Below are 14997 nucleotides of genomic sequence, written 5' to 3' on the forward strand. Positions count from 1 at the left end.
CATCTCGGCTTCTCTTAGAATATTCTGCCTTTCTAACGGTAGCCCTGCATGGCTTCCTAAACAAATCCTCTTTCTCTGAGAAGGCACTGATAAGACATTCCTGAGCTTTCGCGCAGATGGGCTCCAAGTAGGGAGGGGCACAGAAAAGGAGCACAGTGGAAATTCACAGAGTTGGGTTTTTCCATGAGCAAGCCTATATTTTGCACAGGGAAAGTTCTGGAACTGTGCGTCATGGACTGACAGCACGAGATTATAAAAATGCATGCCCACATGACTCAGGTGGGAGATCGATCTGTGGACTTGGTTCGAGCAAGATCAAGTGTCCGGAATCTGTTGCTCTGTCGGCACCCTGTAGCGCTGTCCTCTGAGCGGGGCTTGTTACAGCTAGCTTATGAGGGCCAGGGTCTCCCAGTGCTGATTGAAGGGGCGTAAGACTGTGTTTCTCTATGTTTCTCTAAGTTCTATGTTTCTCTATATTTTGCATTTCTCTACGTTTTGTGCTTTGTAATCTTCTCTAACTTGAATCCCAAAATGTTGCTGAAATTCACTGTTTAGAATAAATACTAAAACGTTTTGAAGGTGTCATTTGTCACTAGCATGAGTTCACTGCTCGGCACAATAGAACCTGTATTTTGGGCTGAATTGGGTAATTTTTGCTCTAAGGGCTGGTCCCGAGGAAGATTTTCCCAATATCAAGACACACCCCTGAGATCCAACTTGGTGAATATTACGGCTCCTCTTACGGCTTCCAGGATGTCTGAGATCAAGGGTAATGGATAACGTTCCTTAAGGGTGCACTGATTTAGACCTCGATAATCAAGACAAGGTCTGAGCTCTTTGGTATCTGTCTTCAGAACAAAAAATAGTGAAGCTCCGGCTGGAGATTTCGATGGGCGTATGGTGCCGTTTTCTAGGTTAGTATCTAGGTATTCACGAAGGGCCTTTTTCTCAGGTTCAGACAGAATAAACATCCTTCCAAAGGTAATCACAGCTGAAGGTTTGGTTTCAATAGCACAGTCTTCTGGCCTATGGGGTGGTAAGGCTTGCACAATAGCAGAAGAGAACACATCGCCATACTCCTAGTAGGCTTTAAGAACCTGGACGATGTTGGAGACCGTGAGAGGACCTTGCTGGGTTGTTGAACGTTCTTCCGATAGTGTTGGAGAAGGATCCAGGAGTAGACAATGAGACATGCAAAATTCAGAACCTAGGAACAAGGAACCTGCTGTCCAATTGATGTATGGATTTTGTTTTTGTAGCCAGGGCATTCCCAATACCATTGGATAATGGGCAGATTTTATGATGTCAAACTTTATCTTCTCTCGATGATGGTTTATTGCAAGCTCGATTTCCTGGGTCTGAAGGGTTATAGGTCCAGAAGAGAGAGGTCTGCCATCAATTGCTTCTATGGGTTGCAAGATTGTCCGGGATTCGTAGGGAATATGATGTTTCAGGACCCATTCTTGATTATGAATATTCCCATGGCCCCACAGTCCACTAATGCCAGAATGGGGTAGGTTTCCTTCTTGTATGGTGATAGAAAGGCCTGTAAAATTACCAGAGAGTTTTGTCCAGGAGAGTTCAAGGATGGTATAGATGTGGAGCCACCAACAAACAGAAGTAACAAAGAATACCAGGAATAAATTGCTACTATGATCTGGCCTGGATAAACCTCATCTATGTATATTAACATCAAAGATCATAATACTGGTGTTGCTATGTGGTGAGCTTGGGTGTAGTTTACTGACAAGAACACACAAAATGTCATCATGACTCAAAGCCAATCTACAGAACATGTCCTCAAGTAACTATTCAAATGAAATGAAAATGTTTTATTCAAATCACTCAACACTATAATGATTCAACATTTTTATTAATATGTAGATAAATAGTATAAAAAACTAAACACATCATTAAGAGAAAAACATCACAAGTATAAACATCAATGTAACCCTATACCAATCTTAGAAATCAATAATTCGACTGGTAAGGTACAACATTATCACCTAAAACCACAAAAAACCATACGCCAAACATACCTCATTCGTACTCAAACACTTCATCAATTCATTCAAATATAACATCAAAAACATTCATATAAAACATTAAGCTAATAATACAGCAATATAACCTGTTGTTCATTACAAATATGAGCGATAAGGTTTTCACAAATGAGCCACCAATAATTATACGGTCTAATGCAACCAAAACAGACTCAATATCATATTAAACATTGATGCTATGAACGACAGCAAGTTCCACAACCCGACATGTTTCTTTCTGTACAATTGCTGTTCAACAGAAATTCCTCAGGGGTACAACAGTCCGGCGTTATCAGTGGAATTAGGAACATGTAGACTACACCAAAAACTCTCAGCTATTGTGCTGTTCCCTTCAACAATGGATACACTTGCATCTTCAAAAAGGGTGGTATGCGGTTACCACTTAAATGGAGTAAACCAATAATCTTCGGGGTGGATAATTTAGTGTAACACCCCGTTAGTCACCAGGGCTGGTCCTTTAGACACCTCATCACACACTTCACTTAATGTATCCATCCCGTCTACAATACAGCGATTGGAAAGATTACCCACGTTTAAAGATCTTCTGTGAACGTAAACTGAAGTACGAGTCACTTGTTAACAGTTCAAATTTAGATCACAGGGGATTCTGCGGACCGTCATGCGTCCATCGATGCTTGCGGTCTGCACCGAGTGAGCCGGTAGATGTGGAGCCTACATCTCTCTCCCGAAACTGAGCTCCATCTAGGATCGGGAGCTGGCGTTTCCCGAACGCCGCGGAGGGGCTATTGGACATTCCCTGACTAAATGCTTGTCCAAGGCACAGTACATGCATAAGCCGGTATGGATCCTTCGCAACCTTTCTTGGGGGGATATGGGTCCACGGAAGGCCCCTAGTTGCATGGGTTTGGGATCATTTGTGGGGAAAGAAGGATCTTCGGATTTCGAGGAGGTCTCTAAGGGGTTCTTCTGGAGGGGTGACTTGGTCCTCCTTTTTTCTGCCTTCCTTTCCTGGATGTGAAAATCAATCTGTAGAGTAAGATCCATAAGTGCCTGGTAAGAACTTGGACGTGCCACCCTGGCTAATTCATCCTTGATATCTTCATTTAGCCCTCTTCGAAAGAGAGTGAAGCAAGCTTCAGAAGGCCAACCCGCTTCTTTAGTCAGTTGCTTGAATAGAGTCACATAAGTGAGCATGTCCTGAGAGCCTTGCTGGAAATCGAGTAAACGTTCTTGAGCACTAAAGACCTGTTCTGGGCAGTCAAACATGGTTTTAAGTGCTTGGATGAATCCGTCATAGTCATCCAAAAGGGCATCTCCGGAATTAACTAATGGTGTGGCCCAGGCTAATGCATTCCCGGAAAGGTGTGAAATAATAAAGCTCACTTTAGCCCTGGGGGTGGAAAAATAATAAGGTTTAAAGGTAAAGTGGACCAAACAAGAATCCAGGAATCCACAGAGGATTTTTGCAGAGCCATCCTATTTGTCGACAATGCCGCCCAATAGCACACTGTCCTTTGTGGCAGAGTCGCGGGATAGTACCAATTGTTTTAACGCGGCGTTCTCAGCTTTCAGGTTTTGTACTTCGGTCGTTAGTTCTTGCATGCTGCGCATAAGATCCTGGATGGCCGCCTCGATGTCTGTATCGACATTGGTCAGGTGGCATCTCAATCTGTCACAGGTTTCCCCCTTTCTCACCTGTTTTCGTTGCCTGATGACTTCTTTAGGAGGAGTCTTCTTTCATATGGTTCGGGTCTTATACAAGCCCGCTCGGCTGTCCTCGGCTTCCAGTGTTCGTTCAACTTCGATGTCCGGGATCAAGGGGAAACTCCAGGAAACTCAGAGAAAGGGATAAGAAGCACGCGGAGGCGGTGCAAGGATTCCGGGAAGGCTGGATAAGAAGGAGAAAAAGGTAGATTGGAAGAAGGGTTTCCTGGAACCAGGAAACAACAGAATAGTACAAGGAAGAGTACGGGGCACACATCCGGTCACAGCTAGCAGCAGCGTTGAGACGCGCAGGGCCGCGGGGGTGTGGCCTCTTTATAGAGCACACTGTGTAGAACGCGAAGACTGGTGAGCGGCGTTCTGGGCTTGCAGCCATGTTGGTAGTATTATGGAGTGTAGACCCCGACGTGTCAGGGACCAGGAGGCCCAGAAAGGGCGAGTTCGATGGTTCATGACAGCAAGTAGACCAGCAGGGAATCCTGCGTGCGAGGAGGCAGTTCTGGTGGGTCCTGCAGGAGAGCTAGGATGCAGGCAGACGACCCCAAGGAGCTGTGGAGCCAAGGGCCAGGCGGGTTACAAGAAGGCCAAAGTTGTAGGAGCCTCATTGGTCAGAGCTGTAGACACAGAAGAAAGAAGCAAAGTGACTGACAGCGACCGCAGAGAGAAAGAGGAGTTGCCGGTGGAAGAGATGAGGAAGTGGAGTAAGAGCGGGGCTCGCGGTTAAAAGCAGACATGCCAGCAGAGCCGAAACCGAAAGCACAGCTGCCAGGAGGAGACGCCAGGTACCAGTGAGTGTAGAGGGAAGGCACTCAAACTATGGCGCACCTGGGGCTGCGTGTTGGAAGCCGAATTTGATGTAGAATGAATAAAAAAGCATGCGTAAAATGAAATGAACCTAAAGCAACGGGTGGAGAGAAAACAAGGCATAAAATAAGCAGTGTTGCATAGCAATGTGCTATGCAATTCTGTAGGTTTGCTAATCAAATTGACACTTGTGTAGCAAAGCTAGCTATTTAAGTTATCCTATTCAAATGAACACACAGCTCACCCTGCATTCCTCTCTTGCCCTCAGGACTCTCTCCACCCTATTTGCAAATTCAAAGGGGCTAATGGAGAGAGCGCAGCAGTAATAATCTCCTCAACTCTGTGCCAAAGGCCTGTGTGGAAGTGCTAGGCAAGATTTATTTTTCAAATTGAAAACCATAAGTAATCAGGATGATACTTTTATAAGCTAACTACATCATGTCTGGCAAATACTTTTTTTTTTTAAACAGTCATGCAATTCCATTCCTAAAAATGTAGATTGTTACAGAATGCATAATTACAGTATTGCTAATGTAAAACACTGTATTGTCTGAATTGCTTCACATTAAAGTTTAGGTTAGTGGATCTAAATCTCAATGTCAGCTATATTTCATTTTGTTGGGGACGATGTATCACGTTGATGAGTGAACACTTTTGAAAATGTACATGATCACGCGGCCAAATGCTTTTGATGGCAAACATAGTTCTCGGACCTTCTGTTTTTTTTTAAAAATTTTTTAAATTTATATTGCCCCGGTAGCTCGCAAGCTTCGGGGCGCAGAGACAGGAACACGAGAGGCAAGTGACGGATAACCTACACGAAGCACAAGACAGATATAGAAGATATAGAACTAGGCCAGAAGTAGTTATATGTTTTACTTAAAGATGTAAGTTTTCAATTTTTTACGGAAGCGTTGGTAGTTGGCTTCCATCCTTCCAATCTGGCCCGGAAGGTTGTTCCAGAGGCCTGCTACGGTGACAGGGAAGGATTTGCCCGCTCAGTTTTTGAGTCTGAAAGGGGCTGTCGTAATCAGTCCTTGTTCGGCTGATCTTAGCTCTCTGGAGGGCTTATATGGGATGATTTTACTTCTCATGTAAGCTGGAGCTTTGCCATATATACATCTGTGTGTGAGCGTGAGCGACTTAAATTGGACTCTTTCTTTGATTTTTAACCAATGTAGTTCTTTCTTGGCTTCGCTAATGTGCTGGTTCCTAGATATTTGTTTGATGATTCTCACTGCATTATTTTACAGGACGTGGTCGCTGTGGTAACAGTTTTTGTTAGAACCCAGTATTAACGTGTTGCCGTAATCGAGGCGAGATAGAATTGTGGCTCTTGCGATCGTGGCGCTGTTTTCCTCCGATAGGTAGGGTCTAATGGCTTTCAAAAAGCAGAGGTGGTAGGAGCATGTTTTTTCACATAGAGGGTTTGAGCCTCGGATCCCAGGGATGCTTCTAACATCATCCCCAAGGTTTTAACCTTGTTAAGGACTTTTATTGGAGTGTTTTTGAAGGTAAAGGTGTTATATGCGGGGTGGAGCTTGGATCTGACCAAATTGGAACCAAAGACCATGAGCTCGGTTTTATTGCCATTTAGACACATCCAATTTTGGTCCATCCATTTCTCCACTGCTTTATACACTGTGTTGAGTTTTTTGTTGTCCTTTTGATGGTCTCCACTTAGTTCTATTACCAACTGAGTGTCATCAGCATAATTGGTAAAGAACGTGTTGATGTTATCAAGGACTATACATAGAAATCTGGAGGTATATGTTGAACAGGAGTGGGGACATGCTAGCGCCCTGGGGGACTCCGCATGTAATTTCTTTTTCTATTGAAAATAGGATTTCCCCAATGTACTCTAGATGTTCTATTTTGTAAGAAGGACATGATCCAGTTTATTGCTTCGTCTGAGCAGTTTGCTGTTTCTTTTAGAGCTGACTTAAGTAAGTTGTGGTCTAGTAAGTCAAAAGCCGTGCTCAGATCTAAAAGTATTAACAGTCCGGCTTTTCTCTGATCAATAATGTTAAGCATCTTAGTCTGTAGATCCAGCATGGCTGTTTCTGTGCTATGTGCTGGTCGAAATCCTGACTGTTGATGATGGAGGAGATCAGAGCTTTCTACATATTCCTGAAGTTGTTTGGTGGCAATTTTGTCCATGATTTTAAGTATAAAATTGCAGTTAGTTATGGGCCTTAAGTTGTTTGGGTCCCTTTGGTCTAGGTTAGGTTTTTTTTTTTTTTTTACAAGGGGCGTGACTGTTACCCTTTTTATGCTTTTTGGTACATTTTGATCACGGAAGGATGTATTTATTACTTTAGTTAGAGCTAGTGCAAAAATAGCTGGATGGTCTAGGATCAGGTTGGCCGGGAGTATGTTTTCCCGTGTGTGCAACTGGTGCTCAACCCATGAGCTGATCCCTACTCATTGACATTCTGTCTTACCACCATCTTGGTTTATACTGGATACTCTGAAAATGAAAGGGCAGCAAGCTTCAATATTTCACTTACTTTGCCTAGTTCTCTGCCTGCTATGCCATCTACACTGCTTAGTCTTTTACTTCTGTCCCTCTTACATAATGAATAAACAAAGCCAACTATATGTTAAAGCAAAGTAGTTATCAATGGTTGCATCTAGTCGGTATATCTACAGATTTACTGCAATACCATACACTGTAGTTAGCTCCAGAACTCGCATTGGCGTATGATTATAATTGCATTACATATCAGAACATATGGGAAAGAGATGGCCAAACTGTTTTCAGAGCCTTTTTATTGTATCCATTTATTTGTGTTCATTCATGCAGCTAATCTTTTACATTTTACGGACACTCATCCAAGTGCCTCGCAAAGTCTATTCGCATAGACCAGTAGATTAAATAAAGGAGTGCCACCATTTGGAGGGGGATGTTAGAAACTTTTATGTAACATATACTTTGCAGTACATGTCAAATAAATGTTTTACTGTGCATGGTTGGCCGCTGGTGCATGGCTGCCCGCTGGGTGGCAGCAGTGTGCCAAGCATAAAGTGGGTTTGGGTATAAATAACGTATTGTGACATTAAATGTATTAGTATGATATTGCTAATCAAATGGGTTACTTTGTTAATCGTGAATTAACAAATTCTGCTAATCAATTTTTGAATACTAATTTATGCCTTAGAAAAATATAAGAACAATATAACATGCAAGCAGCAGATTAAGAAATCGCAGCTATTGAATACCGAACTAAATGAAAGCTTTTAGCAAAGCAAAACCTTGATGACAAGTGGGTGCGAAATTCAAATATGGCCTATTGAAAGTAAAGCACGAATCGTAGTAAAACACGAAAGAAAGCAAGTAGGGAAAATTGAGAGAGTGCATGAAAGCAAGGTGGTGAAGGAACACAACCACCACAACGTGAACTATACATGAAAATACATTATGACAAGGACAAAAGACCTACAAATGAAATAAAACACATTGTGGCAAAGCCAAGAGGCTAACAAGGAGAAGCCAGGTGAGTGTGAACTTTCACACAGGTGCAGATACAGAAGAACCTTTGTGGTTTAGAGAGCATAGGGTTCCTGGTTGCGCAACCTGTAATGGGTGGGCCGTGTGGTCTCAACTGTGCCTAAACCAGGGGAACCCCAATTGTGAAAACCAAAGAGGTTGCTCAAGTGACTAATCTGATTAAATTGTTAAGAAACCAGGAGTGTAAAGCTGGCCGGGAGCAGTTTTTGAACATTGAAAGATTGAGAATAAGTACAAGTTGACTTTCTTGAACTTGTGGAAGGGAACCCTGAGGTTTTGTGGAACTATCTTGCACTTGGGGAAGGGGAACTGACAAGTAAGCCAGGAGCTGGAAGAATTTCAGAACTTTTGGAACACTATTTCTTGTATTGCTTACATCCATACACATTGTTTAGTTTTAGTTGTGAGGGCAAGCATAGGTTTTGGACACAGACTTTTAAGTTGACCTTTCTAACTCAGACTTTCCTTAGTTTCTTTAGGTAGGGAAACCCCACCTTAGTATAGGACAAGTTAGGTCTTCAATCATTCTGACATTTAAGTTAATAAAACATTTTTGTTTGAACTTTAACATAACATAGGCCAGTGTGAAGGCTTCAAGAAGTAAGACACAGACAGCAAATTCAAAGTTCAAACAAAAATGTTCTTGTACCGCACACTGTCTCTTCCCGCTCTGGTGGATCTGCAATGCAAGGGGGGTGGCTGGAGTTTGTTAGCCAAATTGAACTTTGAATCTGTTGTCTGTGTCTTGCTTCATGATGCCTTTGCCATGGCTTATGTTATGTTAAAGGTTCTTTCACCGTGCATTGTCTCTTGCCGCTCTGGTGGATCTGCAATGCCAGGGAGGTGGCTGGAGTATGTTAGCCGAATTTAGCGGGAAAAGAGCAAGAGAGCTTTGATGTGCTATTGGCAGCTTCATTTCGGAGAAACCCGTCACAGAGCATTGATGCATTTTCAGTCGTTAGCCGTCATGTGGTGTTGAGATGAGATTGTGCATCGTTTGGTTTCATGTTGGGTGTTGGGAAATTGCTGTGGTGCGGTAGAGGTATGGTTGTGTTTTGTTCAGAGTTTGAAGGCGAGTATGCAGAACGGTGAGTTATTAGTGCTTTTAGTTAGTAGCAATACACTTCCTACCACCGAAAAATCTAAGTGCAGCACACCTCCCACCCCCCAACAATCCATACAAGTGCAGCACACCTCCCACCCCCAACAATCCATACAAGTGCAGCACACCTCCCACCCCCAACAATCCATACAAGTGCAGCACACCTCCCACCCCCAACAATCCATACAAGTGCAGCACACCTCCCACCCCCAACAATCCATACAAGTGCAGCACACCTCCCACCCCCAACAATCCATACAAGTGCAGCACACCTCCCACCCCCCAACAATCCATACAAGTGCAGCACACCTTTCTCCCCCAACAATCCATCCAGGTGTAGCACCCCTCCCACTCCCAGCAATCCAAATGCAGTACATTCATCCATGTACTATGTATGTATATTCAAAACAATGCCCTCTGGGTTGCCCTGAACATCCCAGAGAGGGATCATATTCCAGGGGCAAAAACAAACACACACCCACTATCTGCAAGCACATCATTTTTAGATCATTAGCAATCACGCACAAACGTCTCTCCAACTCTGCTCCGGAATACCCTTTGCAAAAATTCTCCAAAGCTCAATCTTCAAGATCCACCCATGCTTCCTACTCACCATACCCCGCTTCAGGCGAAAGATCAGGTGGGTCTAGCTTCCTGGTTGTAGCCGCAAAAAACTAACTACTTACTAACCCCCTACTGGCTGTTCCAAAAACAACTCAAGACAACTTATTATCTAAGAACAAGCTCTCTGCCTTACCACGTATGTTGACTATTTCACGTGTTATGTAACCAGCTGAACACAAGGCCTGGCATTTAAAACATGAAGGGTCACGTGCTGTGGGTACCACATGCCAGTAAATAAAAGGCTGGGTTCCCCAGGACATGCAATGGCAAGAGGGGGTGCATGACATTAGCACCTTGGCAGGGATGCCCTCCACTCAATGCAAGTGCTGCAAGGCTTGACATCTGGTGCGCATGCGCCCTGCTCTCTGGTTACTAAAGTCAAGCTTTCGGGGTCTGAGAGCTTCCACTATGGGACACTGCCTGCTCCATGGAGCTGCCTGCCCCCCTCTCCCCGACCCCCACCCCACTCACCGGGGCTCGCGGGCCCCTCAGCCGCTGTCGGAGCGCACGGGACACTGTGCACAGGGCAGCCATGGTCCAAGGTCGGCAGAGACTTGTGTAACACACACTGGACACAACCTACAAGGCGCATGCGTGCGTCACGAGCTAGGGGTCAGGTAGCGCGCATGCGCCACTTCCATCTCCACCCTGCCCCTGTATCATCTGTCACTCTGAGATGGCGCATGCGCAAATCGCTCGAACAAGATGGGCGGTGCAAAGCGACGTCATGAGCGCAAGGAAGAGCGCGTGCGCAGCTGTCAGCCCAGTCTCCGGCTCTGGACAGCTACAGGTTCCCGTGACAGCTGTCACCCTGAGATGGCGCATGCGCAAATCACTCGAACAAGATGGGCGGTGGTCTGGACAGCTACAGGTTCCCGTGACAGCTGTCACCCTGAGATGGCGCATGCGCAAATCACTCGAACAAGATGGGCGGTGCGAAGCGACGTCACTGGTGCCAGGAAGAGCGCGTGCGCAGCTGTCAGCCCAGTCCCCGGCTCTGGACAGCTTCGGGTTCCTACACTTTCCAAGTCGCGGTGCCCCGGCTGCCCCTATGGGTGGGTCATGCTGCAGGGGTGCTAGGTAACGTTCGGGTGACCCGCCGGAGCGAGGGCACGAGCGCCGCCATAGAGACGAGCAGAGGCTAGACTGCTTGTAAACAAGAGCAGCGAGAGCAAAGGAGGCTAGAGCGCCGCCGCCGGAGGAGGACGAGCTTGTAAAGAAGAGCAGCGAGAGCAAAGGAGGCTAGAGCGCCGCCGCCGCCAGAGGACGAGCTTGTAAAGAAGAGCAGCGAGAGCAAAGGAGGCTAGAGCGCCGCCGCCGGAGGACGAGCAGAGGAGGCAAGGTGAGCAGAGTAAAGGGCTCAAACCAACGGGGAACCTTTGCTGCTCCAGATGTGTGGGACTACAACTCCCGTCAGCCCTAGCCAGGTGCATAGTAGCCAACCGGATCCATTCTAATCTTTAGAGGCTTATCCAGGCTGAGTGCTTTCTTTGCATTCTGGGACTTGTAGTACTGCTTTCTCATTGTATGCTGATTTTTATAAGGAGGGGGAGGGGGGCAGGAAGTACTATAAGGTTCTATGTGATTTTACCTAATCATTTTCAGAGAATGGTTTTTATAACAAAACATTTATAAGGGGAAAAAATCGTGCCCCCCCCCCATACCCTCTATTTCCCTATGTGTTTAACCCAACTCTAACACACTCCCCACTTTTTTTAATTATATATTTTTTTCGTTATAATTGTTTTGTTATAAAATCATTCTCTGAAATGTCTTTGTTAAAATCACTGGAGACCGTACTACAAGTCCCAGAATTCAAAGAAAATGCCCGGGCTGGATAAGCACCTACAGATTGGAAGGGTTCATGTTGGCAACTATGCAGCATAGTCGCTGTGTAAGGCTCAAAGTTCATGGCAGTGATAGCCTAACGCATGGGTAGCAGGAGGTTGCAGAACCCTCAAGTTGTGGTTTAGCAGTCCTGTTTTTAATGCTGGGATTTGTAGTCCTGGATTTAGTGGTAAATCTAGGACTACAAGTCACAGAATGCAAAGGAAAGAAAACGGCATAGCATTTCTATGTAATGTTATGAAAATTGGTCTTATTCCAATATCCTACCAACTACACCCTGTTGTACTCTCGTCTATTTAAAACAAATGTATTGAGTGTTTTATTTTATACAAACCTTTCACTCCATATAGCAAACCACATATAATTTGAAAAGACAAAGTGCAAAATTCACAATTCCATCGAACTACAAAGTGATCATCAAACCATTACAAATTGTGACATCTCTAAACTATAAAACATCAGGGGCCGAAATTCAGATTTAAGTGCAGGGCTAAAAATAGCTCCTAGGTGTCAAGGATTTCCCTCGGACCAGGAGTTATTCATCTGACCCTGGGGCTGTTAACGTCTCAAAGGTTTTCTTAAGATAGCGTACGCATAAACCATTGAAAAAATGTTGAAGATCAAAAAGCTTTATAGATGTAGGATGCCACTTTTTATTCACTTTGGAATGTCTGAAAAATGGTTGAACTTGCTTTTATTTCCAATCTCTGATAAGCCCCCGAAAATGCTCTGTCTTGCATTTGGTTACCGACTGTCTCTTTATTATGATTTTGTGCAATGCAGCTTGATATGTACCTTTTTTTTACTCTTATGCCAGCCTCCCCATTTGTCTCTCTATTGCTTCCTCACATGGTCATTATTCGTGTATGCCGCTACACCCATGGCTGTCATTAGAACACTGTTTCTGTGCTACTTCTATTGCTCTTCACTGACACGTTTCTTTCTGATACTGCCTCTTTCTCTGCTACCACCTTTTATCTCCTGCTACTGCACCCTACATCTACCCCACTCTATGCCATCACTTTTTAGGTGAAAAAATATGGTAAGGTTTTAAAAATAACCCTGGTTGTGCTTTTGGTTGAGACAGAACAATTGGTGTATGGTTCTGGTGTCGAATATACTAGATGCCAAGATGTTTGCTACAGGTGCTACATGACTCAAGCCGCAGTGGATAGCAGAGTTATTGAACCATTTTTTATGGACCTCTAGCGGCTGAATGTTTGTTATACCTGCTGTGTTTCCAAACAGAGATACATAAACCTCTGCAACGGGCGCATTAACCCACTAAGAATATCAAACAACACCAACATATTAGTAAAGTTTAATTTAGAAAAGGAATCTGGCCCAATATAATACGTGGTTTCTCTTAGGAGCCATATTCAGCATAGTTTTATGGGAGGTTTTTTTGTTTATAGCGACATGTTGCGCAGGTGTTGCCCTAACATTAAGATCCTGGTCCGACTTGAGATTTCTATTGACATGTATGAGACTTAATGCATGTTTTGGAGGGATTAGAAAGGTAACAGGACAATTTTGGCGAGGTACGTTTTACAGCAGTAGGAATGTTTTTTAGAATAGAATTTATCAAAATTAAAAAGGTTAGACAACTTCATCAGTAACCTCTGTTTAATGTTACAGTGAAAGTTCTAATTGAGGGAACTGTCCAGCTGTAATTGCAGGCATAGTTTGTAACTATTTTGTAACTGACATTATCTGTACCTCACAGCGGATTACAATAATGTAAAAGTCAACTTGTAAGTGGAGAGATTTGCAAGGAAAAACCTACGCCTGCTTTTTAAAATCTGTATTCTCCATTTAGAGCTATAGTCCACTCAAACTTTGACAAAGAGAAACAGTGGGGTTTCCTGCACTAAGTAATTGGATGGTCTTGTGTAGCCGTTTATAATATAATTTTGCAGCCTTTAAGTGTTGCAAGAGAATATGTTATTAGGCCTTCTAAAAGAAAGGCTTTACAAGAAATATCAGTACTGTCTCTGCTTTCCTGTAAGAAAAGGAGTGAAATTGACGTAACTTTCTTTCAAAAGCACCTGAAGGAAAAAAGTTTGAAATTGTAGACCTGCTTTAAAAGCTAAAGGCATCACTCACTTGTGCACAAGCTGTTTCTATAATTTATATATTTTCTTGGTGTGTGAATCTTTAAAGGAATGGGTTCGGGAGGCACACTTGCTCTGTTTTTATTAAGAAGCAACTTTTGTCTTAGATCACAGGGTGAGGCTGGCAGGGATGATTTATGCATGTTCCCTTGAGGACGATTCAGCTCCCGCTTTGGACTTTGAAAGCGATACCAGGAGCACTTTTATCTTTAGTATGTTCAAAATAGGTATAAACAGTCCCTATAATAACATCCTACTCTACTGACAGGGATATCAATATGTATAATACAATAAAGAATAAGATAACACGTCTTGTTTTACTTACATCCAACCCCCTTTACACAGGAACTCTATAAGGTTTTCCGGCATCACAAGTCCTGAAAAAATGGACCGTCTGCTATGATTGATTAAAAAATGTGTATAACAAATTTTTATTCAAATAATTCGAACTGAATTTAAACATAAAACGCTACCCTCACCTAACACAGTGTACTAAACACTAAAAAACAGTTACTAAAACATGAAATACAAAGTTCACTTATTTACATGACACAAAAGAAATCACATAACATAACACAAAAAAATCTCAATGTGTCTCTAAAACAACAACCATCCCAACATGTTTCTGTTCTTCACTGCCCAGTTCGGGCGAACATTCTTCAGGGGAAATTTTTTAAAAAAAGCATCCACTAATCTCTTCAACACCGTGCTGAAAGGGTAGATTCAAACTTCCATACAGGCAAGGGAAGGAAAGAGCCTCCGAGCCTTTAAATGGTGAAACTTCAAAGCGCGTCACAGGATGACAAATTCGCTGGTTTCTCGCCAAATGAGAGACCACTACTTCACTTTTATCTTTACCAGGAGTTAAGTAGCACTCCGGGGCCCTGAATTTCGATCCCTTTAACATCCACAGTAACCTATGTAACATCCACAATAGAAGTGATGGTCTAAAATTCATGCACGTCCCTAGGAAATAACAATATGCAAACAAAATCCTAACACTAAACAGTCGTTTACACTTAAAATGAATCATCAAAAGGTCAGCACTATCCATAATTTAGTCATACATCAGGCACACATCTATTTATATCCCAAATTAAATTTATGAGGCGGGTATCAATCCGATTTGCCCTATACAGTAAAATAAATTCTTGGTACCTCTCGTTCTTTTTCTACCAGGATCTTCTCATTTCTATGCCACAGGCTGACAATAGCTAAGGTCAGTGAAGTGTTTATAACAGCGAGGCA

The 14997-nt window shown here is 43.4% G+C and overlaps 2 protein-coding genes across 2 annotated transcripts in view; one reads left to right on the top strand and one right to left on the bottom strand.

Moving 5' to 3' along the window:
• Positions 1 to 10723, bottom strand: part of SDHA (succinate dehydrogenase complex flavoprotein subunit A) — a 473685-nt gene extending 462962 nt beyond the window's left edge. Inside the window, exon 1 of the mRNA XM_069612357.1 lies at positions 10259 to 10723. Within this exon, the coding sequence (XP_069468458.1) occupies positions 10259 to 10321 (63 nt within the window). The 5' untranslated portion in view covers positions 10322 to 10723. The remainder of the gene's footprint in view (positions 1 to 10258) is intronic.
• Positions 10724 to 10961: 238 nt separating this feature from the next.
• Positions 10962 to 14997, top strand: part of CCDC127 (coiled-coil domain containing 127) — an 88911-nt gene continuing 84875 nt past the window's right edge. The window contains exon 1 of the mRNA XM_069612358.1: positions 10962 to 11129. The gene's annotated coding sequence lies outside the window, so the exon portion shown is untranslated. The remainder of the gene's footprint in view (positions 11130 to 14997) is intronic.

This window comes from Ambystoma mexicanum, chromosome 5p (genome assembly GCF_040938575.1).
Source record: "Ambystoma mexicanum isolate Mex_15411 chromosome 5p, UKY_AmexF1_1, whole genome shotgun sequence".
Lineage (NCBI taxonomy): Eukaryota > Metazoa > Chordata > Amphibia > Caudata > Ambystomatidae > Ambystoma > Ambystoma mexicanum.